Raw genomic sequence first — 20488 nt, 5'->3', positions numbered from 1 at the left:
AATAAAATATTAATCTTTGGATTTATTATCGAAGATAAAGTATACGTAATACTATTAAGAAGCTGGAAATGGCCTTAAAATATCTTCTGTTACTATATATTTTTCTCAAATATTAGGCTTATTTTAAATGAGAATGGTCCAAACGTCTCGGAATATTCGAACTTATTTACTTTTTACTGAAAAATACTCATTTATATTATTTTTTTATACAAAACTTTTATCAAATATACATCAAGTCGTAAGAAATTTCCAAAAATATTCAAATCTTATTTTAATATAAAATTAAATAAGTGTATAAAATATTATTAATAATACATTTAACTTTTTGTGTCTATTAAAATAGTATTTGAAAATAATCTGGTTTTATTTAAATGACCTATAGAGTTACACATAATTTAATTACAATATTTTATCGTTATTTAGACTACAATTATATTTGTTTTTTTTTTCTAAATATATAAAAACTCTTTAGATAGTAAGAGAATTATAAAGTATTTTTATGAAATTGAAATCATAAATTATTTACTTTTATTATTTCATTCAGTATTACTTTTACTTTAACAGACTGATATAATATAATAGGCACGTATGCACATTTTTGAGTTAAAGCTTATGGAATTGATTAAAAATATCAATATTGCATAGCTTATTAGAAACTGTTGTATTTATTTTTCATTAAAGTGAAAGTCAGAGAATTTCAATAAAATTATTAAATATAATTGACAACAATTCAAATAAGATTTAGATTTTAGCATTTCGGCATACAATAAAAATGAACTAAATGTTAAATAATATCTAGAAGGACATTGAGAAACGTAAAAAATATAATGGCTCCTAATGTAATCCAAAACAAGTGTTTTTATTATTTTCAAAATATTTAATAAGTTCGATGCTATTTAATTAAAGTTATAAAATTAATATTCAAACGTAATTGGTTATATTTTAACATGTGAAAATATAATTTTATTTAACAGGGTTAATTCTATAACAACGTGAGCCTTAAAATGTCGTGAGGCTCACGTTATTAGGAGGTTATTTAATGGAACCGCATTGATTAGTTTTTTGAGGTTATCCATTATAGAATGTATACAAAATTCGATTATAGGGCTTCCAAACTCTTCTGCTACTATTTGCCAATTTTTGTTAATAAAATCCAGAACTGTTTTACCTGAAAATCAAAAACATATTTAAAAAAAAAATATCCAACAGGCTTACTTAAAAAGTATTACATTTTTTAAGAAATCTGATTTATGAATTTTAAATAAACAGATTTATAGAAAAATTGCCCTGCATTCTTCATAGCAAAACAGTTAAAATTACAAGCTAACCATCTTTTAATGTCGAAATCTAGGCATTTAAAAAGGACGTTTTTAAAACCTCAACCTCAACAAACTTTAAACTTAATTTTTCCTATACTTACTCATGTCAGGGTTTCCTTTAAAGAGGTTTGTCATGTTATAACTAACGCGACCTTCAAAGGAGTGTGTCGTTTTTAAATTTTTAATTTGCACGTAGTTTTTACCATCTGCTTTTGTCACAGATGACAAATGTAAGATGCAGTGTATCTTCAAACTTCCTGAAATATTGCACTAATTTATAAAACTAAAAATTATACGAGTATATTATTTATATGTTTTGTCAATTATTTTGTATCGCGCAGCCAATAATTTTGACAGTAGAATCGACAAGGGTGAAATATTTCAAAGATCATGTATGGCATAGTACCTCTTCAATTTTAATTTCCCTGCTTTTACAATTATACTTATAAAATGTACCACAATTTTCACATACTTAACAGATTTACAGCATGATATAAATAAATTAAATTAATAGTAAAGCTTTTACTTATATTACTTACTACATTTTATTGTCGACTGCCCTTCTCCATTAATGGGGAACGTGAAGAGTCTTCCTGAAGACCGATATTTTCCCTTACTTATCAGGTTGCATTCAAATTGCACATCGAATTTGTCTTTTTCCATTTGTCTGTAATAAGGTTTTATTAAGGAGTAAGTGAGGTTCTTCAAAATTAAGAAAATACAATATTCAATATTTCAAAGATTATTTTATTTATCGTTTTGATTTATTTCTAGACAAACGTGTTATCAGTGCCTTTGGTGTATTATTTATGTTATATGGATTTATTTTTGATGTGCCGGCATGTTTTTATTTCCAGACATCCTCACAATTATACGGTTCATTTATAAGATTAAAGGCAAAATGTAAATTTTTATTACTAAATATATTCACCAAACAAATTACTGTTTTTATAATTATAAAATTAGGTTAAATGAACAAGCAGTGAAAGCTTTACCATAGACAACTAACTTAAAACTTCTGTTAAGATTATTTAATTATATATTTTTACTAACCTTACATAATCAACTATGCATTTATGAAGACCTTTCGTATAGGCATCTTTGAACTCGATCGTAATGTCTCCAGAAAGCTTCAAAACTAAGCTGTCTACCTCAAAAGGATCTAACGACGTGATGTTTAATTCAGGAATTCCATGTATAAATTCGGGTAAAATAACTTGAAGTGATCGCTTTAAACATTCAGGTGAAGTGTCTAAGCAAGGTATTTTAAATCCTTCTGTTAAAAAAAAACAATAGAAATTAGCCTAACGTGTAGGTAAAAAACGCAAGATTTAAATATTGGGTCTGTAAATGAGCTAAAGAGTATTTAAAGTGAGACAGCTCGCCAGAAGGTAGGATGATAAAATTAATGCATATTTATTATTGCAAATAACCGTTATGTTTTAACCTTCAAAAATTGTTTTTAAGTGTGATGTACGCAAAATGATTTAGTTCACAAACAAAAGAGCTGAACTCAAATGATCAGATGTTCCACTTAAGCAGTAAATAATAAAAAATGGATACGTACGAAACTGTTTTTTATTATCAGCCTTTGCAATTGTTAAAATAAATGGCACTATAATAATAAACACTTGCATTTTGTCTTTTTATTATTAAATATTATTTTTAACACAATACACCTCGCAACCAACGAAACGTTAATACTATTTCTATAATTTAACAACACTGATATAATTTTAAACTATCTAATTACTTTTAGGAATTAAACGAAAGAAATAAAAATACAATTTAGTAATCGTTTCTAATTAATGATTTGTATGCAATGTTTCTCTAAGTATCTAAACATAATGACATCTTTAATTATAATTATAAGTAATAACTAATTAATAGCAATTTACAAAATATGGTTGGAGCATATTCACAGTTTATATAAATATTTTTCACAGTTTATTTAAATTGTTGACACATATATGTAACAGCAATCCTTATTGTAGTATTTGTTGTTTGATGATATCGTATCATTATAATTTGTTATTATTAAATAAACAAATTATTATGTTTTTTTAACTTCTTATGTAGATGATATCATCGTCTTCCCGATTATTAAATATTCTGTCTAAAACATCGTGTGGGACGGTAAAATCCTGGTCTGCTTGGTGTGCTGTGGTTGTTTTCAAAAATTCTTCATCGTCACCTGTATTTGAACTTGAAATTTCATTGAAACAGGGTGATCGTTTTAAAACGGCTACATCTGAAAATTTAATGTCTTATTGGAAATGTCAAATGTTAATAAAAAATAAACCACAGGCGAAGCCGCGCCTGAAAACCAGTGTTGTATATTTTTGAGATCGAGTCAACTTAAAAATATTTTCATCTGAATTTAACGGGATTAACTTACCGATTCCGCAATTTTTAGCACACTGTAGTTTAGCGATATTATAGTAGGTCTTTTGGTTGGTCCCACAAACTGGATCATATTCCGATGTTGTTGGGCATATTTGGAAACATAAGAGGAATTCTTTACTTAGTTCGTAAGGTTTTAATTGGCTCGTGGTAACAATTGGATCTGTTGTGGACTTAGATTGCTTTGGACACGGAGATTGTCGCTCCATTTGGACATCTGAAATATGATTTTATTATTAATTTTACATACCATACAAATCATAAACATGTTTGCGGTAATATTTAGAGGTTAAAATAACTTCAATAGGAATTAAATTTCATAGATTGTAGTTTTACTAGCGTAAAGGTAATTTTTTCCAATAATAACAGAAAACGTGACCATCTATTATTATAATTTGTTCTAACTATTAGAAATAAATAGTACAGATTTAAATAAGAGATAAATAGTGCGCATAAAGTATCGGTAGCATTAAGTATCGGTCGGTATATTTAGCATGGCTACATTTACGTTACTATATTATTACTCATATATTTATGAGTATGGCCCAGTAGTTAGAACACGTAAAATTTAATTTTCATAGGCTTAATTTATGCTTACATTTCATCTCGTTCTGATGACGATGATAGAAAACATCGAGAGGAACCATGGTGGAGTAAGTTCAAAAACCTTCTGCTCGAAAAGTAGAAGAATCCTAAGCCGGACATTTACAGGCTGTTACTCTTTTTTCGTTTTTCATATCTTTACGTAGACAAGAAAACTTATCACATCAACATTGCAATTTCTAAACGAACAAACTTCATCTACGAGTAGAACTTTATAGATTCCATTTTTTTAATATATGTAGGCAAAATAAAAGTCCCCCAGATAATAAGCGTAGTGTGCATAGACGTTGCACTCAAGAAATATGAGGCACCAAGGATAGGAACTAATTTGCCAATAATAACACAGTCTTACTAGATAGCTACAGAATATTGTGCAGAAATAAAATTAAAAAAAAATTAATTATTCTTACCCACACCACATACTTGAGCACAGAACAGTCTTCCGTAATTATAATATGTAATATTATCAGTACCACATACAGGGTTGTATTCTTGTGTTGTAGGACATAATAACAAACAAGATTTCAACGCCTCATTTTGTGTTACTATCGGTGGTTTTGTAGTCGTCTGTAACCATCCAGGACACGCTGACAATCGTTGAATTCGAACATCTAAAGATAAGAAAATATTTAGAATTATCATCCATAATAACATTATAAATGTGGTAAATATGTGTGGTAAAGTAACTTTTGAAAATGTACACATAGCATTAGTCACATTTTATTTTAATACACAATGCGATATACCTTACACAATAAATAAATAAACACAATACTTATAATTGATTTAATACAAAAAGTAACTATGTTGCTAGCAATGTATTAAAGAAAACATCTAACCATTAGAATATTTCAAAAAAGTTAAGTTCGAATATTAAAAAAATAAACATAAAATAGAAATTTTTAACTTGGTTACTTAGTAAACAATTAATCAATCACCATTATTAAATTGAATTTAACTCATTGTATTGGATGGATATTACATGGAGCATATCTTCCAACATTAGATCTATAAAAGTTTAGGTGAAATGACCTGCAATTTATGTATTACAACATTGATTTTTATCAACTTGTAAAAATATGATAATAGTAACTTCCCATGAATAAGGTTGTGAACTGTGTTGAAATCGTAGGTATATTTTTCGCCCATACCATTTCAACTAACAACTTATTAAATGATCTTTATTTTACTTATCCATTTTAATTTTTCTTCTAAATTTTCGACAACAACTTCGCCGCCTACTAAAAACGCCTTTTCTTTTTTTTTGCGAATCCTCTTGTATAGCCTTCTTGTCTTATAGGTATTTTAACGTGATTCATTCTAAAACATTAAAAATACTGTCAACTATTAAGTTATTAATATTTTCAACTTACCTACTCCACAATTCATGGCGCATTCTAAATGGTTCAAATTGATGTAAGTGACAGAGTTTGTACCGCAGACGGGATCGTAGTTTGTGTCCACATTATTACATGATTTCAAACATGTTTCAATATTATGTGGATTAGGCGAACTGTTAAAAAAATTGAATGAAAAGACTTGTATCCAACGTTAGGTTTATTTACAGACTTAAATAGAATATGCACAGTTTTCTGACTGAAGCCAAAAGTCCATGAAGTAGACTATATCTTAGTACCATAACTATTGCTTACAATATAAATATTACTAATAACCTTATAACCTACACTGGCGGCTCACTTGCAGAATGCACTAACACTTAGTATTAGGATGGTAATGCTATAGTCTAAGATACGTTATTAGAAATATATACCCTCATATGTTATTTGACGATGACAGAGCTTATATGTTAGATAATATTATGGACATTGTTAAATCGCAAATGGTTGTCTAGCCAAATTATTGGCCAAGACTGTTAATTAATATTAACTTTAATACACGTTTTTCGATCAATTTCCCGGATTTGTTATTGATGGAAATCGAACATTAGTCGAAAGAATTTTACACAAGGAATTCAAAAATATAGGTTTTCTTCTTTCTCTTCGATGAGGGTATATATATCTGATATCGTATCTCTTACTACTATGTTGGTTTTTATTTTTTATTTTACGGTACCAATACATTTTTTTTAATTAAAATACCGGTCCTCCTTGACATTTATATTAATATTACTTATTAAAAATGTTAATAAACGGCTTTTTTAGCAATTTAAATATATATAAATCATTTAATTACTCCAGTATTACAGAAAATGTATTATTTATTTTGATAAAGATCAAAATTGAGTGATCAATGACATTGCTAAAACTACTTTTATTATTATCTACTTATTAAAATTAAAATGATGAGTGTGACTTATCTATAAAATATATATTTATGCTTTCATGGACCTCTGTATATGCTTATTCAAAGTTTTCATCTATCTGTTATAGTTTTTCCCGTACCGACGACGAATTTCTTGTCTTTGACTTCGTTGCCATCATGAAATATATTTCAATAAATATATAACATATTAAAGTATTTAGTATATTACTGTTACTAGAGTTAGTACTGTTAATTAAGTTGCAGCCTATATCCCTATTAGAAATTTTATGTTATTCAAAGAAGAAAAAGTATAATTAAAAAAAGCAAAATTTTCTGTTATATAACATAACTCTTTATTATATTAGTGTCAGATACCTATATTCAATTTGCTTATAATCGATCAATAAGGTTAATATTTATTTAAAATAACCTTGAGTTGCCTAGACATGATATACTTAAATAAAATACTCTTACTTATTGCTTGGGGCATCGTCATCGTCGTCAGGAAAAAACACTTTATCTCGATAGTTTTCTTCCTCGTCATCAGAATATCTTTCATTATGATGTATAGGTTTCCAAGGGGCTTCCCCAGAATTAACTCTGTCTTGATTACAATCGTTTTTATCCAAGTTGATCACGTCGTTGTTTTTAGTTAAATAATTACCAAATACTATTTGATTGCCCAAATCTAAGAAAACTGTAAAGAGCATACACATTCAAAATTATATCAAAAAAATTTAATTAAAAAAAAACAGCATCAAATGTCGTGTCACACTAGATAACTGTTTTATTAATAAAATATATTTTGTTCGTTAACTCCTTTTTTTTAAATTAAACTTATTGGTTGTACGTAGCAATGATTATTTACTTTATTATTACTTTATTTATATTATGTTTTTATGGCAAAAAATAAATAATATAATATTTATAGTGAGAAATAATATGAGTCACAAGCTTACAAGATGCTCGAATTATTATTTTAATCAAGTGAGGCCCAAAAATTAATCAAGTGTCCAATACGTATACACAAATAAAGTTACTATAAAAGTAATGGTATCGAATTGGGAAAGAGACGTAATATTTGACAATATAAGAAAGCATGATCCGATTATAATAAATTAAGATGAAGAATTGTCACACAACGACGACGCCGATTACCATGTCGGAAGAATAGGAATAATAATTAAGTTTGTTATCCTTATAAGATAATTAAATAAGAGTAGGCAGTTTCGGAACAGTTACAGACAATTGTCAAAAAGTGAATAACCAATTGGTTAATGATATCGATCCCAAATTACCAAAATATTGCTATTACAATAAATGATACAAAATAAAGAAATATTAATTAAAAATATTGTTTCCGCAAATATTTTATTATATATGTACTTAATTAAAAATTGAACTTACTGAATACACAAAATAGATATTCCTTCATAATTTTCCGATATTAATAACACTTTTGATATTAATAAACACTAAGTATTCTTTACTCGACAAGCAGATATCTAATCCCTCGTAACTAGCGTTTAAAAGTGCCTCATAACAACGTGTGTGGACTTATGATATGCGTCTCTCGATTCACCGTAGAAAAACCCGTTTATGTCATATCTTTAGTCCGTTCTAACCGTGCCCTGCAAATTTAACAAAGGCTGATTCACAAAACCTTATAGTTTACGCTTAGAAGTTAACGCGGTATGGATAAATTTTTAGTATACATAAATGTATCGTATTCTATCAATGAATCTATTATTACTTTATCTTTTGCCTGAAGTGCCTGATATATTGAAGTACGTATATCTTACAATAATATAACAGTCTCTTCATGCAATTTTATCGAAAAGTTTTCCTGCGACGTGCCTTCACCACTAAACAAAAAACAAAGTACCTACTAAAAAGTGCTAGCCCGGATTTGATCTCGTGACCTTCGGGTAAAGTCTACAACTCACCTTAAGCAATGTCTATGCATATAGATAAACAACTAACCCCGAATAGGCACACAGCGAAATTTATTTTTTTTAGATTTATTTATTATATAGAAAGTGTATTCGAAATCTGCCTTTAATTAAAATTAAAATAAGCACTAATTTCAAGGAAATGTTGTTTCAAATTTATATCGTCAAAATTAATTTATATAAAATAAGTGTATCCATACTAATATTATAAATGAAAGCTCAAAGAAAGTCGTAGGCTCTTTTTTTAATTCACCCCTCGAGGCGGTACAACAGCGCGAAGGTTTTTGTTCGATTTCTTCAATTTCAAAGTTGAGAAAGTCGGTTTATTTGTAGGCTATTGAAAAAAATAACAAAAAGTCACGTTACAATTGGGCAAAACTTTGCCAATCGCTTCAATTTCGTGCAAAACCATCGAATTTCTATGGGTACTTTGATACTTAAATGAAAGTCGTACAATTAGTATACATACAATCGAGGTTAACATATTTCAAAATACTAAACAAACAAATGCAATAACAACCAACACGATAAATTCAAAAGTGAGTATGTTTGTTGATTACGCTTTCACGTCTTAACTACTACTGATCATTAAATTTTGCATATTGTCAAGGAAACAGAAAATGACACAGGGTACTTAGCACCTGCCGGTCCAACCCCCACACGCGTATGAAATCTTGGGCGGACACTAGTTTTTTTTTTTTTTATAGAATAGGAAGGTGGACGAGCATATGGGCCACCTGATGGTAAGTGGTTACCAAACGCCCTTAGACATTGGCATTGTAAGAAATGTCAACCATCGCTTATAGCTAATGCGCCACCAACCTTGGGAACTAAGATTTTATGTCCCTTGTGCCTGTAATTACACTGGCTCACTCACCCTTCAAACCGGAACACAACAATATCAAGTATTGCTGTTTTGCGGTAGAATATCTGATGAGTGGGTGGTACCTACCCAGACGGGCTTGCACAAAGCCCTACCACCAGTACTTCTCAATACTAAAAATATTGTTGATCGAAATATTGACCTATGTTAATTTTTTAAACAGCAAAGCGAAAGAAGTCAGTCAACAGCCTTATCATTTCTATATTTCAGAAATGATTTATTTGTTATGTTTGTATCATTCGCCGTTTATTCAATAAAATTTGTTTAACTTTGTAACGTAAAAAAAAAAACTGTAGGGAAATTGAGTCACTGGGTAATAAAATATTAATATCAAAGATGACACTTTAATGTTCATACTTAAGTATCAAGACAAAACTTTTTCCAATAAAAATCAGTAAATAAAACAACAGGTTTTTCCCTAGCAATACTTGCGAAATTATTGCAACACGAAGTCTATGATACTGGGTCGAGTTAAGTAAGTTCTATAAATATTTGCTTCGTCTATTTTTACAACATATTTACGTTATTAAATATAAAATCACGTAGTATCTTAGATGTATTTGGGTATATACACTGTACGATAAGCATAGCGCACACTTTAAGTCAGGGGTTTTCAAACTGCGATCAGCATTATTTACGCCTTATTCGAACTCATTGGTGAAGATGTTTTTGTTATGTTACCTTTCAGGCCATTTTTGATGATAACAGTTCAACCCTAACGCTAAATTGTTTTTTTTTTTTTGTATTTTTATCTCTACAGACGTTTTGCCCGTACCTCTGGTGTATCTTATCTTTAATTTATATTAATGTCGTTTTTATGTGCTTGAATTTTTATTAACAGACAACATCACAATCTACGTTTCAGGATTAAAAAAATGTCGATATATGGCACTCATTTGCAAAATAAATGTAACACTAAAATAGTCTACGTCTTGATTATAATGACTTTCTTATTACGTGTTCTAAGGTGACATGATTGCAACTAATCAATAAGGTTTTCAAAAGAATTTATATCCGCAATGCGTTATAGCAAAACAGGATTACGTAAGTGTGATTTTAAAAGTTTAAATAGTCCTCCGTTGATATTACTTACAAGTCACGTACATTTATATGTCACAGTCAACGTAGCTAATCCAATGTGTCACTCTAGACCAATCGATTGCTAACTACGAATCATATTACTAATTAATAACCGTTACGATACGTTCCCGGTACCTATTACAATCCGAATTCAACCGAATCGCAACTGGATCATTATATTAGTACAATAGAAAAACGGTTAAATGGAAACCATGAACCTACATTTTCAATCGATTGCGATAAAATGTCAATTTGCTAGTAAAATTGGTCCCCCGATCTGATTAAGTAAAGACCAATGAGCAAGTCGTTGTTATGAAAATCTCCTACAAGCTGTTCTCTTATATAATCTCTAATAAAACCTGGTACTGCGTTAACTAAATTATCACATTAATGTATGAAGCAAGGTCATCGTAAATATTGCCATTGAGCATTTAAAAAAAAAACAAATAAGATTGACGTGGTTAACCTACATACATTTTTTTTTAATTATTTTTTTTTACTTATTTAACCGGCATCGTTGTCGGTTACATGTTAAATCTTACTCTAACTTTGGCACTGTAGATTTTTGAAATTGAAATACAGGCTCACAATCTATTTCATAAGGAAACTACGTTTCTACAGAATTTAATATAATTAAAGTAGAAACGAGAAAATATTTACAAAAAGTCCTTGGATAACGTGATTCACATAAACAAAATTTTAAGATAGATATAGACTATTATAGTAATCATAGAATATTAAATCTTCACAAGTTTTATATATTTATATGTATCTCCTATTCCAAGATTGAATCAATTATTTGACTAGAATAATCAGTGTTCCGTCAAAGCAAACAATAGTCGTTATAGTTAGTCTGTGTAAGCATAAACATATTAATATGTAAATAATATTGAATATATAACAAGTCATACCAATTTAATTATTAGAGACTTAATAGGCAAATAACAATAACCGATATAATATGTATAACATGTTATACGATCCTTAGCTATACACATTGACTTGGTAGATTGTTATTTATAATACAGGATAAATATTTATTTAAAATTGTGTACATAAAAAAAGAAATAGATAATCTTTAATTTTAAATAAAATTATAATAACAGCGCCTTTAAACAAAAAAATAATTCTTTGGAGTTTTAATTGGTTTCCTTATTACTCATATCCAGTCAAAATCTAAAGTATAATTGCTAAAAATGCTACAAAAAACGACGTTCTTATATATGTATATAAACGTTGCTTAGCGACTGTTTACTTAAACATTGATATCTCTCTCTGTCGATCGTCGATTATCGATTTGTCATCCGAAAGAATAAGATACTGCATTGTTTAACTAATCACACGCTAAACAACGTTTATAAATAAGGTCTCATGCTGTTAAAATCAAATCAAATTTTAAGTATTATACATTTCATCTACTATATCTATTGTGTTCGTAGTTTTCATTTTATTATTAATTATATTTTCAATAAAAAAATTTGTCAGAAATCCTCTTTGACTACATAAAATACAAGTCAAGTTCATACGTTTCTTCGGTGTGCCATCAATTAAATCAGAGTTTTTCATAGATATTTATCCTCATGGTTTCCCATCAATAAGGCCACACTAGTAATTATCAATAACATTATACCAATAAATTTAATTTTATTTGCATTAATAAGGATTTTAAATAGTAGTAACATGGAAACATATTTATAATTTAAATAGGATTTATTATTTCTTTAAATATTTACTTAATGATTACAAAGTTATAGTCTAGGGAGCTGGAGTTGTTGGTGGACACCGCGATGATCTCAGCAAAGATACATCTGAAAAAAAAATTATGACAAATAAAAACATATACGATAACGAAACGAGAATCGTTGGTCTAGTTGCTAACTTATAAGGCGAAGACTAAGATGCTGTGTTCAAATGGTTATTGTTTCGAGCCACTAATAAAGCTATTGGTTATTTCTGTAGGGAAAATCTCAATATCTGCTCGTAGAATTTGGCAATGTTTAGACTTGCTAAGAAAAAACGCAAAGCCGTTAGTACGCCTGAACTCCTTCTGGTCGTGTCGTTTTTGCAGTCTCATGGTATTGAAAGAGAGAGGGCATGAGCATAAAAATGTGTAAAAACACACTTGTGTATAATAAAATTGTATACACTAATATTTAATACTTTAGTTCTCAAATGACACATGGTTATAAATGACTTCGAGTTTCTGTGTAAATTTTCCTTAAGTAGGCTATTAAAATACACTTAGTGATTTTATCTGTAAATATTAATTTATTCAATAGTTGCTTCAAAATGTAGTCTTCAATATATCTAAGTTTATAATTTTATTCAATAAATGATCACTAACGAAAAAGATTTATCTAAGGTAGCCTAGGTAAGGTATTAGTATTAGGTAGTATATATAAAGAAATATTTATAAAACCTGTGCCATTAAATAAATTAGTTTGGATAAATTTTAAGCCAACCTTGACAACCAACAACATAACCTTAATTTAAAACCGGAATTCACATTTAACACCGAACGACGACGATCGAACTACAAAAGACGAACACAGTAATCAAGTATTTTACGCTCTTATAATAATACAAATATTTATGTGATAACAGTTTTGATATTGTCATCAAAACTACTTGTTACACCGTTTTTAAAATGTTAGTATCGACATCTTCAACCTAGTTTCAATTTTATCAGAACTTAAGAAGTTGTTACAATTTGCGGACAAGGCACGTAAAGCGATTTTGTCCTCACTCTTCTTTACTTTAAAGAGACTATATTAATACACAAGATGTAGGCGTATGTCAAATATTTCAAGATTCGTAAATTGTCTATGATCTCATCCCAATATCTTTGATAAGAAGTCTGCCACGAAGCTACGTATGATTAAGGTTTAAGGTTTATTAGACAATTATCTCAGTGACAATTAATATGTAATAATGCATAGTTCAATGAACAAAGACTATAAACAAATAATAACAATAATACCCTGTAGTTTTTCGAATAAAAACCAATCTATCTGGTTTGCCATACATAAACTCTTAAAATTGCAAGCAACTGTATTTAATAATAATAATAATGTCCTCCAGACCGATTTCGGCCACGGCGGCCAATCTCAAGAGAGATTAGCCAATTGCGCAGGAGATATTATAGTGCACAAGTGTGTGCGCAAACACAGGTGCACCATTTATTCCCTCACTCTTATAATAAGTTGGGACGGCAATCCGACACGACCGGAAAGAGTTCAAACGCAGGACCAACGGCTTTACGTGCTTTCCGATGCATGGAAGTGTACACACTTCAAACTTCCAGATTCCGGGCTGCTACTGAGAATTTTCGACAGAAAAACTCAATAACTTTTTATTAGCCTGACCTACGATTTGAACCCAGGACCTCCGGTTCTACAATATACAGTATAATTGATTTAACAACATATAGCAGTCAGGTCAATGTGACATGTAATCGTTGAAAATTACGTACGTTAAAGAACTAAATAGCAGAGTATTAGATTTCAAATTTTAAAAATTCCTCAATACTTACTGACTCCACAAGCTTGGGCACAACTCAATCTACCAGGGTTGTCATAGGTAACGCTATTGGTGCCGCACACTGGATTGTATTCCGTTGTCACGGGGCAGGTTCGGATGCAAGCTTGTACATTGGCATCGTTAGCACTATAAAACATAATATTTTTTTATATTAATAATCCGGTAACCTGCGCAAACACAGGTAACAGCAGACATAGCCCAGTGATAAGAACACGTAAATCTTAACCGATGATCGTGGGTTCAAACCCGGGCAAGCACCACTGAACTTCCATGTATTTAATTTGTGATTATAATTCATCTCGTGCTTTACGGTGAAGGAAAACATCGTGAGGAAACCTGCATGTGTCTAATTTCACTGAAATTCTGCCACATGTAATTACAGCCACAAGGGACATAACATCTTAGTTCCCAAGGTTGGTGGCGCATTGGTGATGTAAGCGATGGTTAACATTTCTTACAATGCCAATGTCTAAGGGCGTTTGGTGACCACTTACCATCAGGTGGCCCATATGCTCGTCCGCCTTCCTATTCTATAAAAAAAAAACATGTGTATTCCACCAACCCGCGTTAGAGCAGTGTGGTGGAATAAGCTCTAAACCTTCTCCTCAAAAAGGTAGAGGAAACCTTAGCCCAGCAGAGGGACATTCACAGGCTGTTACGAGTACGATATTATATTATATTACACAATACTCACTATTGAAAATGGTATTCTCAGTACTATTCTCAATACTGAGCCGAGTTCACCATCAATTAGAATTGAAAAAAGTTTCATTATTAATATATTAGATTAAAAAATACCATTACTTTATTATAGTGAATAATTATTATAGTAAATGAATATTTAATTAATAAAGCAATTTGTTTATAACTTACGTATTTCCATTAGGGGTCGGTGGTGCTGCTGTTGTTGTTGTAGTTTGGCCTTGCCCCGGGTCAGATACCGGTCGTTGTGTTGGGAACGGGTTAGGTCTCCATGGTCGCTGAGGAAAACGAGGAAAATTCGGCCTATTCCACCCATATCTGTCTTCTAAATCCTCTTCATTTCCTTCATTTTGTCTCTTTTGTCTGTGGCTCATGGCGAGAGCTTCATTGCTTAATATTGCTGGTAAATAAAAAAATTGACATATAAAATAATAAACAATGTCAAAATTATCCAACAATAATTTTAATTAACTAAAAACAATGATTTTAATTAACTAAGATTATAACTACAAATGTTGTTTAAGAGATGATTACTTAAACAATGCTGTGTCTTTTTCTTTCGAATGTCAAATCAATGATGACAGAAAGAGAGAAATAAGACTAACTTTTCATCCACAACAACGTGTACAAGTAAAATCAATAAAAAAACCATTTCATGCGATAATTGTCTTCGTTTCTTCAATGTAAATATGAAAGGTTTTACCTATCAATCTTGTTTTATGACCTCTATATATAGAAGAAACCAGATAACTTTTTTATTCACATTATTTGGATTACTAGTTTTCATTCGTGTGTGACTGGTGTAAAGTAACAAAGTAACCTATATCATTCCTTGGGGCTTAATCTTGCTTCGACCCAAATCTCATCAAATTCGGTTCAGTGGTTTAGAGTTATTTTCGCATTTATAACCAATTTTATATATAGATGCATGGGCGATAGATTATATCGTTAAGCGCAAAACAGTGCCACTTGCATATTTACAAGCTGATAAAGCCTTAAAAACCGAATGTCAAATACACAGATACAGTATAATTAGCTTTGATTAAATACAAGGTGTATTAATTAGTATTAAGGGTCAATTAACTATTCCCATTAATATTAAGTAAAATAAAAGTTTATAATAAATTATATTAAACTTACCTAGAACTACAAAGATCCATAACTTTTGCATTTTTAAAGTTTTGTTTATTATTTTCTAAATATATACATATATGTTGTTACAGCGAGACGCTTAATGTGATACTGAAGACAACTCGCTCGGACCTTAGTTTATAAGTTGAGGCTTGTGTTGACGCGTCCAGTAACATCTGACCTATAATAGTGTCGTTTTATATTTTTATCGACAACCTGTTTCTCGCTAGGTTTTTCCTTAATTATATCTTGTTTGCAATATATTGTATGCAATATAAAAAAAAGATAAATATTTAATGTTTATCTTTTTTTTTGTATGAATTTATAAATTTATTTGAAATTATTATTGTTTCTCTATTATAATGGATCAAAAGGCTTCATTAAAACATAAAATTATTATTTTTTAGAAAACATTAATTACTAACTGTTTTTATTCTTACAGTATTTAAACTAATTAACCTTTACAAGTTACAAACATAAACAGTTTTCTTATTAATCTCATTACACATATAATTTTATCGACAAAAAAACATCACTAATTTAAGAAGTTACTTATAATATACACTATGAATTCCCCAACACTTAATTTCCCCCACGCACAGGGAAACGATATTGGTGTTTTTATTGACATTATTAATTACAAAGCTGGATTTTGTTAATTACATCAAGTCTTATATATCATGAAACATACATAATTGCTTAGGCTTTCGAAATGTCATTCTAGAGGAATTTCCATTGTTTAAGTTCGACAGATTATTGAATAACTGTTATAAATTGACACTGTACCCTAGTGTGGATAAGTTACGACAATGAATACTCGATCGCGCACCCTCTCCAATCCTTTTTTTTTCACGCAGTGGAAACCTTCAGAAAGGTACCCAGCTCCCATGGGGGGGAACTGGGTTATGTGGGATTCTTACCCACTAAAACCACTGCGATGGCCGTCCTCGGCACGGATCGGAGAAGCTACGGGATCGTGTTGATATAATGCATCCGCGGCCTCTCCCGTGCTTTGCTCCGCTCGTGGCTCGGCGGAGCTCTCCTCAGGGGGCAAAGGTAATACCTCCACGCCCCCGCACTCCTCGCTAGTGCATACGGCAGCGCGAGGCCATCCCGGCTGCCGTCCTCCTCTGGGCCATCTGAAATAAGACACGCGAGGCCCACACCTCACGCATCCACGGCCTCAGGGTTACGCCCTATCTTTTAAGCCCCGGGCGTCGGGGCTGTGGGACTGTTAAAATTAAAATTAAATAAATAAATACTACGTACACAAACATATTGTGTGCATATAAGATTACCAATTGAACCTGAAAATAAACTTGTCAAAATTTAAGTCAATGGAATTCGAATTTAGAACAACATAACTAAAATATTAATTTTTTCAAGCATCAAATATCTATATAACATAATATCATTCCCATTTATAATTTAGTGTTACACATATTATTATAGTTATAACAGTATTCTCAATTAGGTGATAAAGAAAAGGCTAATCATTTGTATAACATTGAGTTAAATTGCAAATATATTTGTTTGTTAATTACTTGAACTAAATATAATCTCAATTTGTATAGATCTAAAATACCACCAACAAAACATAATGAAATAATAATTGATATATGATGAATATGACATATTTATTTATATTATATCCTTTCTGAGCAATTTATAACATTTTTTCTTAAATTCTGCAGCTTTTATACAATCGATAGTATATAAACCGCCGCATTAAATACAGAACTTTGTAAATAATTATCGAATGATATACTGACTGAGTACTGCAAAAGGTAATGAGTTGTTTATTATGTTATTATCAGATGAGAGTTTGCAATTGAACATATTTTTTACTCTCAAGATAGCAATGCAAGAAATAGGATATATAAACGAAAGAACACGCTATAACCAACATATTTAAAATATAGATCTTAATAATAAAACACGTTAAAGTACTTCTGAATGGGAAGTAAACAACTTACAAAGAAGAATCATTACATCTTTAATAACTTACACCAACCCGAGTTAGAGCAGCATGGTGGAATAATCTCCAAATCGTTGCCTCGAGAGAAGAGGAGACCTTAGCCACTGTGATATTTATAGATTGGTAAGTTATTTAACATACATTAAGTAGTTATTAGCGTTGACGCATTCAGTTTGCCTTTTAGCTAGTTGTTACTTTATAACTAGGTAACACAATTGTTAAGCTTGTCCAATTATATGTTACTCATGCGTTTTATGAGCATTTTGATGATCGTCTTCTCATCTGAATGTGATTGATCTCAAACCAATGACGCATTGAATTTTGTTGTGTAAATTGATTCCCAAATCATGTCAAAACGCTTTTATAAATAAATAAATTTATAAAAGCGTTTTGTTTTGTTTTGACATTACAATTTTAAAGTTATAACGCTTATGTAGAAGTTCATACAAAATTTATGTAGAGGTTCTACATATATGATATAGAATGTAATTCGAGGCAAGGTTACTGACCGTATGTAAATGTCTGTCCGTTTTTCCTCATGATTCAAATAAACACTAAAAATATAACTGGTTCTAGGCATGTTAAAAAAATAAGAATGTGAATAAATTGTAAAGGTTTATTTTTTTATTGAATATTTTCAATATATTAGAGTGCACATCGCAATCCGGTATTATAGGTGTATAGGAGTTTAATATTAAAAATTATAAATAAGAAAAACAATGTCTCATAAAGAGGGAAAACGTTAATATCATCATGATACTTGTCACCTCACCTTATGAAAGATAAAATATTAAATTTAAAAAAAAAGTATTAACCATTACCACATTTACAATGAGTAATATTTGATTATCGAAGCATGGAAACTCCACAAGACTTTTTGTCATACAGTCACCAACCGTTGTAATAAGAATATTTCAACAGTTTTATTAGATACTACTTATAGAGGTTTTTCCCCTTTATTAATGAAAACACTATTTTCGCTATTATTTAAGAACTGCTGCTTCTGACGTGACTTCGATCACGTTTATATTGCATAATTATAGTTAAAACTCCTGATCTACTAGAAAAGATAATTTCATTGATGACTGATGAAAAGAATATGACTCTATACCATAATAAATTGATTATGACAACACTGTGCATGAATATTCTGAGTTCAATACAATCCACTTAATAGTGATGGCAAGATGGGTGTACAGACACATAAATAAAATGGTACCTTTTGTTTTTACTTTTTGTTGATAAGTTAAGATAAGTTGATAAGTTGATAATTTATTTCAGATACGGTAGGCCGTCGGTAGGAAGACCCGTGTCAAATCTGGTGTCTCCTAATCCGACATGATCAAATCAAAGTTGACAAAGGTCACGTTGACCTTTTGACTTCTGGCTTCTTGTTATTGTCAAGTTTTGCAACTCGTGATATCTCAGTTTTTTTGCAAATTTTAAGTAGTCTCACTCAATTAGTTATAAATAAAATACCATAAATTATTATTTATAATTAGTCATCTATAAACACATTTGAGTTATACGAATTCAATCGTATTTATAAAATTTAGGAGCAATATTTTTGAATTGACATGAAAAAAACTACAACGGTACGTAAGACTTGGTCTAAGTAAAAGAAACCTGTTTTTCCGTCTCATCAGGTTCAGATTGATCAGATTTTATATAAGTATATATATAATATATAAGTATATATATAAATATACCATCTTTAAAATATTAGGAATTCAGGTATAACGAGAGAGCTTGTTCTTTCAAAAGGAATTGTCCGAGAAGGAAGGACTTTCAATGGGGTGCACAAAGACGTCGGACACTACCCATAAGGCATCGGGCGAGGGAACTCCCGCATCTGATGACCCAACCAAAAAAATTTAATATTACTGTATCTATAAAAGTGCACGCGCTTATTCAATTTAATTAATAACTAACCTCAATTTTGCGTTTTAAGTTTTTTGGTTAAATGGTTTTATTAAAACTGTTGTGAGATTTAGAATCAATAATAAATAATTAACTATTTAACAAAAGCAGTTCTACCTTTTCATCTTAATTATTGATTATAATAAAAATAATAAATTGTATGTATTAATATTGTGCTCTTGTTTCATCTCATATTTGAACGTAAATATTTTGGTTTCCTAAATGTTTGCTGTGTACTATTATTTATTAATAAATAATCAAATATATACATTGCATCTATGCACTATAAGTTTCTAAGCTGTATAGCTCATTATTAAATGTATTTATAACTTTTTGTAATAATTTGTACCTACCTATAGCAACAACAGTGTCCTCAGCATGTTGATATTTACCAGAAATTGTAACAACAATCCGGAAATGAAAATTTACAAAAATATAACTGAATGTGCTTCCAGAGTTCGCTAGAACTGTGATATAAATGAATTCATGACGTCATAGGTTCAACGGGTCATGTAAATCACATCTTAACAAGCCAATTATTTTAAAATAAAAAAACTTTTTTTAAATTCTATAAAATTAAAAACGCCAAATTAAATAGTATTTCCTTCAGTTTGGAAGAAATTGAAAAAACAATAAAGCAATCATTTCCCTATCTCCCTATCTTTAATAAGTCTGCATTATCACTAATTATTTTAAAATAATTTGATGATTGAAT

General features: G+C 30.0%; 2 protein-coding genes across 2 annotated transcripts; both read right to left on the bottom strand.

The window, feature by feature from the left end:
- Window positions 1-890: 890 nt before the first annotated feature.
- Window positions 891-8621, bottom strand: LOC126772353 (uncharacterized). The gene is made up of 9 exons (XM_050492690.1): window positions 7995-8621; window positions 7062-7284; window positions 5699-5838; window positions 4736-4936; window positions 3718-3939; window positions 2373-2595; window positions 1859-1986; window positions 1421-1576; window positions 891-1168 (listed from the first exon to the last, which is right to left on the bottom strand). Exons 1-9 carry the CDS (start codon window positions 8020-8022, stop codon window positions 1017-1019), a joined length of 1473 nt encoding a protein of 490 aa, XP_050348647.1. The 5' UTR covers window positions 8023-8621; the 3' UTR covers window positions 891-1016.
- A 3572-nt stretch (window positions 8622-12193) lies between these two features.
- LOC126772431 (uncharacterized) lies at window positions 12194-16056 on the bottom strand. The gene is made up of 4 exons (XM_050492802.1): window positions 15885-16056; window positions 14916-15144; window positions 14035-14168; window positions 12194-12310 (listed from the first exon to the last, which is right to left on the bottom strand). Exons 1-4 carry the CDS (start codon window positions 15913-15915, stop codon window positions 12258-12260), a joined length of 447 nt encoding a protein of 148 aa, XP_050348759.1. The 5' UTR covers window positions 15916-16056; the 3' UTR covers window positions 12194-12257.
- Between the last annotated feature and the right edge of the window lie 4432 nt (window positions 16057-20488).

The sequence above is a fragment of the Nymphalis io genome, chromosome 12, assembly GCF_905147045.1.
Source record: "Nymphalis io chromosome 12, ilAglIoxx1.1, whole genome shotgun sequence".
In the NCBI taxonomy this organism is placed as follows: Eukaryota; Metazoa; Arthropoda; class Insecta; order Lepidoptera; family Nymphalidae; genus Nymphalis; species Nymphalis io.
The sequence above is the reverse complement of the archived record's forward strand: the minus strand, read 5'-3'. Positions and strand labels throughout refer to the sequence as shown.

Bases quoted from the DNA above. Each gene is read 5' to 3' on its own strand.
- LOC126772353 (XM_050492690.1), bottom strand. From the start codon at position 8,022: ATGAAGGAATATCTATTTTGTGTATTCA. The intron at 2,596-3,717 runs GTAAGTTAATCC...TTTTTTTAACAG, and splicing joins TGCTAAAAATTGCGGAATCG to AAGGATTTAAAATACCTTGC. The intron at 1,169-1,420 runs GTAAGTATAGGA...TTTGATTTTCAG, and splicing joins TAAAGGAAACCCTGACATGA to GTAAAACAGTTCTGGATTTT.
- LOC126772431 (XM_050492802.1), bottom strand. From the start codon at position 15,915: ATGCAAAAGTTATGGATCTTTGTAGTTCTAG. The intron at 14,169-14,915 runs GTAAGTTATAAA...TATGTTTTATAG, and splicing joins CCGACCCCTAATGGAAATAC to TGCTAACGATGCCAATGTAC. The intron at 12,311-14,034 runs GTAAGTATTGAG...TTTTTTTTTCAG, and splicing joins TGCCCAAGCTTGTGGAGTCA to ATGTATCTTTGCTGAGATCA.